This window comes from Xyrauchen texanus, chromosome 1, assembly GCF_025860055.1.
Source record: "Xyrauchen texanus isolate HMW12.3.18 chromosome 1, RBS_HiC_50CHRs, whole genome shotgun sequence".
Lineage (NCBI taxonomy): Eukaryota > Metazoa > Chordata > Actinopteri > Cypriniformes > Catostomidae > Xyrauchen > Xyrauchen texanus.
The window spans coordinates 54,158,598-54,167,837 of record NC_068276.1 but is presented as its reverse complement, the minus strand read 5'-3'; the positions used below and the strand labels follow the sequence as shown (position 1 = coordinate 54,167,837).

At 35.3% G+C, this 9,240-nt stretch overlaps 1 protein-coding gene across 2 annotated transcripts in view; it reads right to left on the bottom strand.

The window, feature by feature from the left end:
- Positions 1 to 4,198: 4,198 nt before the first annotated feature.
- LOC127639325 (AP-1 complex subunit gamma-1) overlaps positions 4,199 to 9,240 on the bottom strand; it is a 46,944-nt gene continuing 41,902 nt past the window's right edge. The window contains exon 23 of one of the 2 annotated variants that reach the window (XM_052121290.1): positions 4,199 to 8,573. In XM_052121290.1, the coding sequence (XP_051977250.1) occupies positions 8,472 to 8,573 (102 nt within the window). In that variant the 3' untranslated portion in view covers positions 4,199 to 8,471. The remainder of the gene's footprint in view (positions 8,574 to 9,240) is intronic. The other variant, XM_052121366.1, reaches the window with a different exon arrangement.

Sequence of the window (9,240 nt, the reverse complement as noted above, 5' to 3'; positions counted from 1 at the left end):
TCTCGGCACTCGGGAGCGACCGCGCTGTGTTTTTCTCGTCCTTCATTTCGCCTACATTTGATGTCTTTCAGCACCCAAATCCAGATGTGAGATAGCAATGGGCGACTGATGAATTCCAGTACAGGAGGCGGTAGAAAAAGCCCACCCTGATTTGATGAGACGCCATAACGGGACTGAATTGCACGGCTGTCAAATAAACCCAATTAATAAACAGTAGGGGGCGTGGCTAATTGTTATTCATAAAGGAAACGCCCATTCATGTATTTCCGTTACTGAATTATTCATGAGGAGACTTAAACCCAGGAAGATTGTTTGGATTGTGTCATGTTAGAGGGGCTGATTTGCCATTAATTAATTGTAGATTATATTTCCTTATATTTTAATCATCTCATAAACAAAAACAAGAGGATTTTGCTTCAGTTCCTGCAAGATAAGTCAAATCTAAAGTCAATTTAGACCCCTTTGTAGGTGTTTCTAATAAAAAAAAGATTTTTTTTATTACACTTTCTCCATCAGATTGTAATATTAAAATATCAAGTTTAATATTAAGAGTATTAGGTTTGTAAATATAGTTAAAATTCTTCGTAGTCACACAATCTTATCAAGAATCAATGACGTCCAGCTGTTAAACTTTAAACAGAACATATTTTGTAGTGTGCTATCTCAGTAATACTCAAATATATGCTTGAGAAAGACAGCTTGATGTTTTATTTACAATTTATTTCCAGTGAAGGAAACATTGTAACTCTCTCCCTAAACAACAATTTAAATATAATAAATTCTGTGACTGTCTGGGTAACATACAGTACTGTGCAAACGTCTTAGGCACATACAATGATTCACAAAAGCATTTGTCTTAAGATGGTTATATGCATATATCTTCAGTTTTAGTGTGTCAATGGGAAATATAAATGTTTGACTACCAAACATTCCTTTTGCAATTAGAATAGAAGAACCGGGAGCCCTGCTACAGACGACATGGACCCCACAAAGCCCCCCACTGAACATCATGTCAGTCTGAGATTACATGAAGAGACAGAAGCAACTGAGACAGCCTAAATAGATAGAAGAACTGTGGTAAATTCTCCAAGAAGCTTTGTACGTCCTATCAGCCTACAACCAAGAAAAACTGTGTCCAAGGTGTACCTAGGATAATTGGTGCTGTTTTAAAAGCATAGGTGGTTATTTTTGAAGAACTCCTCACAATACAACATTTATCACAAGTGCCTAAAACTTTTGCACAGTACTGTATGATTAAGAACTGAAAAGTGCAGACCAACTGGTTAAATTGCATGCAACCTGGGTGGTAAAATTAAAACATCCCTTAAAAAAATTACTATGGTATGGATTTTACTAAGATCCCATAGTTACTACTACAGTTATTGATAATACTGTAAAAAGTCGTTACTTGGACTCATCCGCAATTGACATAAAAATAAATTAAATGTAATGACAAAAATTCGGGCACCATTTAAAGGGATAATTCACCCAAAAAATTAAAATTCTCTAATCATTTACTCACCCTCATGCCATCCCAGATGTGAATGACTTTCTTTCTTCTGCAGAACACAAATAATGATTTTAGAAGAATATTTCAGTTCTGTAGGTCCATACAATTCAAAGCCAAAAACGTGAAGCTCCAAAATCCACATAAAGCATAAAAGTAACCCAGAAGACTGCATTGGTTAAATCCATGTGTTCAGACACAATATGATAGGTGTGTGAGAAACAGATCAATATTCAAGTAATTTTTTTTTTTTACATAAATTGTCCTCCTTGCCCAGTAGAGTGTGATATGCATGAAGAATATAAATCACCAAACAGGAGAATTTATAGTAAAAAAGGACCTAAATATTGATGTGTTTTTCACCCACACTTATAATATCAAACTAACCCTTTAAAGGAGAACATATCTTTATTCATTATGGTTACAGTGCAGTAATAATAACTGTAGTAACTATGGTATTTTGTTGGAATCAGTGGTAACCATGGCAAATTTGGGTTACAGTGAGGCACTTACAATGATTGTGAATGAGGCCAATCTGTAAATGTTAAAAACTCACCGTTTTAGCCACAAGTCATAAAGGATATAAACATGATTTTAGTGTGATAAAATGACTTAATAACCTTTTCTGTGTAAAGTTATGACAAGGAATTTATTGGCAATTCCTTGCCATTACGACATACTGCCGTAAACCCTAAAACAACCATAACTTATTTAAACTAATTTACAGCCACGGTTGGGGAGAAACATAATACATGTAATGGGATTATGAATTTAAAATACAAAATATAAGTAACTGTATTCCACAACAGTTACAGTTTAAATCATTGGTAATTAGAATACAGTTACATTCAAAAAGTATTTTGATTACTGAAGAGATTACTTTGCATTTTATTGTCAGTTGTTTCATTTAATATTTAGTCCTTTCAGATGGAAAACATTTATACATATAAATGATCCAAAGTGCATTTGAACAGCGGTGAAACACTTTCTTATGATGTGTTACATTCATACGAGCAGACAGAGAAGTACGTTTGAAGCTTTTGGAGCAGAAGAAATAGAAATAAATATTGTGTAAATTGTCAGCTTTATGCTAAGCTAAAATGCCATTTCTAGCCATTTTACATGCACACGTTACAGGCATGATCATATTTTCTTTAGCAAGAAAATTCACGTTGGATCATAATTAATTTTTTCTAGTAAGATCTTTGAAATTAGGGCAAAAATCATATTCTTGATTATAATTTTTGTATTGTTTTCCTGTAAATATATCTAAAAATCCTTAAAAACAAGATCTATTTGATTTATCTTGTTTTAGAAACAACACTGGATAAGATATTTAGGTTTTTCAGAGAATGTTTTTTTAACATGTGTGTTTTGTCTTACTGTACTGGCAGAGTTTTTATAGTCAAAACAAGTGAAAAAAATCTACCAGTGCTGAAGAAGTAATCCAAAGTATTTAGAATACGTGACTGACCTTTAGTAATCTAACTGAATACGTTACAAGTTACATTTTACAGCATGTATTCTGTAATCTGTAGTGGAATACATTTCAAAAGTAACCCTCCCAACCCTGATTACAGCTCAAATAATACATGAGTTTTAAGGGAAGAATCAATGTAAGCGCTTATACAATTATAACGTTTCACATTTCTGCCTTTAAACCCTCCAAATACTGGCCCCATTCACTTCCATTGTGTCGTACTGTAACCTCGATTTTTACTTTTTTAAAGAAAAGTACGGACAGGTCGAAATTATTCCTTATTCAATTGCAGAAGATCAACCAAATTAGACCCGTTCAATTACTTCGAATCTCTTTCCATGACTTCTTAGCTGGGTAAAAGTAAATGCTAGCATCATGCGACATGTATGCTAATAGTAACACTACGGCTTCGATTAGCATAACAAGTGCTCAATGAGTAAAGTAATATCGAGCATTCTTCACAAAAATATACCTGTCCTCAATCTAAACTCAAAGTCGAAACTCTTCTTTATCTCAACATAAACAATTAAACACTAACTAATTTCCCCCGGTGCATTCATCTTGCACCAAGACACATATATAATATAACACTTAACTTAAAAACGTTCTCTCCATATCGAGTGCCATGAAAAGCATGCGGGGAATTAGAAATCTCCTGCTCAGTTTCAGTCAAACAAAACCTATTCAAGTTGTCCAAATACAAATTGATTAAGTCAAACTTTTTTTTAGTGTGTGTGAATTGTCCCTAGTATTGAACCTGGATTAGTCATTTAAGTACAACTGCTGAAATGTACAGAGAAACTTGTGACAGCAACTTATCTTTGATATAAAAATTATTAACACATGATCTCATCCATGCAGTTAAAGGCTGCTGGGCAACAGAAATACCACCACTCCCTTATGATGGAAAACATTAAAACTGTATCTAAGATAATACAACACTGAATCACCACTCCATGTGGCAGAATAGTGTTCGAGTTTGATTTGGTAGCCGCACAGTGTCCTTCCTCTCCTTGCATTACTATTGAAGCTTCAAAGTTTCAACACAAGAGGGTGGTAGCAGACCAATTTGTTCATTACACATAGCTCTTAATTTGGACAATTCAGGAAAAAAAAAGGTGAGGCACAGATTTGCAGTTTTTCATTGTCAAACTGTAGACTGCATTAGAGACCATCTTCCCAAAACACAACACAGCAAACATCAAGTTTGACTTTTTATTTCGTTTGATCATCATTTCTCCAACCCAAAGACAATAACACACAGCATAAATCTAAAATATCCCATGTTGACAAGTTATTTTCCTTCATTGAGATTTTCAGTCCAATACTCACTCCTGGAGAAGATGGTAATGCGATACAGTTCAGCATGTCAAAGTCAACAGTATATCCTCCCCTCCCATACAAGGTCAGATGTAACTGAATAGCAATTGTAAAATATCAGAGAAGGGGGCGTATGTATAGATACACTTGAAAAACATCTGATACCTTTTACAGATTACAAAGGGATTCTGATGGAGAAGGCAATCATCCAAGCATGTGATACAGTGTCCACCTGGTCAAGTAGTTACATCTAAAAGAGTAAATGCTCAATTCCCCCTGACTGAAAGAAAAGCTGACGCTTCATGAACATCAACTGAAGAATCAACCGTATATCTCAAAATATATACAAAGGTATGTGCATGTATTGCAAGATAAATTAAGTGTGGTGCCTCAAGAACTTGAACTTTGCTTGCATTACTTCAGGAAGTTTACATATGGAGTAGAAATGACAATATTTACATAGCTTTTTCCTCACATGCGGCTGGAAAACCATTTATTGTTGGGAAATTTGCTGATATGGGAACACCACGGCATCTCCTCTAATGGTTATTTTGCAAACTTAAACATGGAAACATATTTGCCTGATTTAGATGACCAAGTAGTGTAAAAAGCAGCAGATTCAAACGGTTTTATGTTCCTCCCCATATTGAATTCACTTAAGAGGCATCAAAACATTCAGGGACCATGTTCTCACAAACTGGGATACTTTATTTTTCGGAACAGCATTGTTTATCTGTCTTGCCTTAAATATGTTTAATAAAGAATAGATGTCTGTTTAAAAGCAGATGAATCAAAAACGCATAGAAAATATTAGTAAAACTTTTACTATAAACCTCTGAATGCTTTGGGGTCTTCAATCGTTTATTATTGAAGCTGTCCTTAACGATGCAAGAACACTAATGTATGAAATCACCAGAATCAATTTTGACATAAGGACATGACATCATTTCCTCACCCTCATGTTGTTTCAAACCTGACATAATTTCTTCCACGTACCACAAAAGGAGATGCTAGTCACCATTCACTTTCATTGCATCTTTTTCCCTATACAATGGAAGTGAATGGTGACTGAGGCGAACATTTTCTTTAACGTTACAGGGAGAAAATAAATTCATACAGGCTTGGAACAACAACAGTGCGAGTTGAGTTGTTTTTTTATGAACTAAACCTTTAAATCCCATTATTGTGTTTACGTAACTGGATCGAATGAGAAAATTCAACTAAAGCTCTTCTGGAGGATGGACAGCTCTCAGTGTCCTTGTAGCATTTCAATTCTTTCAGTAGTATAAACCACATGACTGTAATCCACCAATGTACGCATAAAGAACGTGAACTCAAGATCACGTGCACAGTAAATAATGTCTACAGCCCCTTAACTGAATTTCATAGGTCTTCAAATGGGACTTTTATTCGATTTTATCTTTTTGATGCATTTTACAATTATATACAATATACAGGCAGCACATCGTACATTTTATTTCCAATAAACAACCAAATCGGCAAGTTGCTGAATTAGATTTTTGTGAGGGAGAGCTTCAAACATTATACACTGTGCAGTCCTGGAAGGAAGATTTAGAAAATGGTATCTTAAAAAAAAAAAAAGGGATGAAAAGAAACAGATGATGCATCTTAAAAGCCGTCAGTATGTACAGAAAAAGCCAAGAAAGCATCATCAAGAATGGCAACAAAAGACAAAAAAGCTTATAGAATGAAATCATTTTTCTCCATATACATAACATAGCTAAAAAATATTTCCCAAGCCCAAAGAACATACTCATGATTTAGTCACCAGACTTCAGTGTAGCTTAATGAATGCAATGATGTGAGAGAGCATTGGAGTCTGTAAGTAATGATGTGAGTGTACAGAAGCTAAGGTTTTCCACTGAGGTGACTTGAAGAAACAGATAGACAAAAGACAAATGTGAGGTATATATTCAGGTTCATGTTTTTAACTGCCTTTGGAAGCTGCAAAAATAGACAGCCAGGGGACCCACACATAAACAATGACTCGTGAAATAACACCAAAACAAAAAGGTCCTCTCTTCTTTAGATATCACGTTTGCTTCATGTAACGATAACTCGTCTTGCAGATGTCTGAGGGGTTTCTTTTCATCAGTTATGACAAAAGGCACATGGCTTTAAATCAGGCAATAATTCTGTAATTCAAATCAATGCAGGAAAAAAAAAAAAAAAAAAAAAACACCTTTAAAGTCAAACAAAAGAAGAAAAAAAAAATTCCATTCAGTGCATGTAACTACATTCAGAAAAGCCTACATTTTCATACATCTATATATTCACAGCATCTATGCTGAACTTATCCTCGTTATAACTGCAACTTATACCTTGCATTGTTGGACATCTATTTTAGTTAATTTAGTGAGAAATCACATTTAAATTGAAATCACTGTCCAGCTACTAATTTTAATAGGTTTCAATCCTTTAAAATGGATGAAGAATGCTATTTTATTCTATATAACTTATTTCAATATTTAAAAACAATACAAGAAAGCATCCAGTGAAGAGTAGAGGCAAACAAAATAACTATATGCCAAATTAAGGGGTTTGGAGGGGGAAACAGTGTCCAGTTTGGTGGATACCAGACCGGGATTATTATATAAATGAAAAATGATCTAATCTACATTAAAGAAATATTCCGGGTTTAATACAAGTTCAATCGACAGCATTTGTGGCGTAATGTTGATTACCACAAAATGAATTTAGACTTGGCCCTCCTTTTCTTAAAAAAAAAAAAAAAAGACTTCTGGTTAGAGTGAGACACTTACGATGGAAGTGAACGGGGCCGAACAAGACAAACAAAGAGTGTTAACATTTTAGTGTGATCAAATTGGTTACTAACCTTTTCTGTGTAAAGCTATATCCAATTTTACAACATTTAAACCTTAAACCAACTGTGAAAATGACCATTTAAACAACTTTACAGTGCAAATATTACACGTTTTAAGAGAAGAAATGTAATTGCTTTCATGTAATTATAAGCGTTGCATTTAAACCCTACAAAGATTGCCACAATTCATTTAAATTGTAAGTGCCTCACAGACACAGTAGCCTCAATTTATTAGATTTTTTTGTTAAATCAACATTATGCCCCACATTGTCGATTGAGCTCAACTTGTACTGGACCCGGAATATTCTTTTAACAGTAACAAAGATGCTCTCACAATCTCCCGCACAGTTGTTCCTCATTTTCTCAGCTGCCAGAGAACGTTTTATTGTCACTACATGACATTTATGAGCAATCCTGTCTAAATATACTGTATATAAAAAAGCATGTTCTGAGCTGTATTAACGTGCCAGTTCGTGATGATTCATGTGATGAAAACAAACGCTTCTGGACAAATCCGTTAGAGAACATTTGACAGGCAAGAAGACAGATGATGTCATCCGAAATATGGTACAGCCACAACATAGCTTGTATCCGGAGCATTAATCTGGTATACTTTATTACAGCACATTAAATCAGTAAAGACATCTTTATAGGAAAATTAAGAAATGCCATGTACAATGATAATTTAAGGCGCCGTCACAACCCATTTTCCTCTTGATTCTGAAATGCTTAAGGTGCAAATGCTCAGACTTTGCAATTCATTCAATCAGTTTTTTGTTTCTTAAAATACACCAAAACCCATTAACAAGATTAAAAACATGGAAAAATCAAACAAAAAAAGACAAATCAAACCAATGCTCATACCAAGCAGCTCCTTTCTATAGTGGCCATGAGTGACGTTTTCCCATGTATGGACCCTGGGTGGCAGGGTGAGCCAGAGTGGGTGACTATGTGAGGGAGTGCACTGCAGTAAGAGTATAAGCGAGAGAGAGAGTGCACAATGCTAAGTGCAGGTGTGAGTATGGACATGTTGCACTAACCCCAAAGAAGAGAGAAAGACAGTTGGGCAAAACATTTTAAAATTTATGTATTCAGATATTCATGATTTTGCTTCATCATTGTCACTGTAATAATCATCATCATCACAGTCTTCATACCATCAACTCTTGACTGTTTCTGGAAGATTCCACTACTTCCCATGCAACCCCCAGGGCAGCGATCTGTGGTGACGTCATGGGGGATCATTTGGGAATGGGGAGGGGACATCTTTCCCATAGTTCCCTTGCTGGGGGTCTTTAAGATTGAGAGAGGATAGCAAATCACTGCCAGGACTGAGGGGGGAAATTGTTGACCTCGGCCAGGTCTTGAACAGGAGAGCCTTTGTGAGTGTACGTCAGCTTGATCCGCATTCTCAACTGTTGCTATAATGAAAAAGCAAGTCAGGTAGAAGCAAAACCCACATTTTATAACCCAATTTTATTAAAATTATACTGCATTCACATCATGTAGGAATCACTGTAATTACAAGATGACAGCTCAGAGATTATGCTCAGGAGCTTTTCACGTCCTCAGACTTCAGAAACTATTTGTTTCTATGGCAACGCTTGTTGCATGTGCGGCTTTTTGTTGATTACAGCAACGTTAATTAATTTCAATAATTCACCTCTAAATGCTCTTGAAACATGTTTAAGAACAAAGTGCTCCGGTTACACTGGCTTTACTAAAATGGCATATAAAAGAGAATTGTGTAAACCAACCATAGCTGTAGAGGCCACTGCCATTCTTGTTCTTTTTGCATGACATCACTTCAGTCAAGTGACAGCTTTAAGAAAATTCCAATTTGACAAGAAAGCATTATTAAACTATTAAATTCAGCAAGACGTGACCTTTATTCTCTTAATATTAAACCATGCTTCATAATGGCTGCAATTGGAGACAACAAATTCAAAGCAAAAACCACCAGTTTGTGTTACGACCTCATGCATTTGATTTCAAACACTGATGCTCCGTCTCAGGAAGAATGTACTAATCTAAGCAGACTCTTGACTCTTTTGAACCGGGACGCCTTAATGAATCACCCAAAAAGAT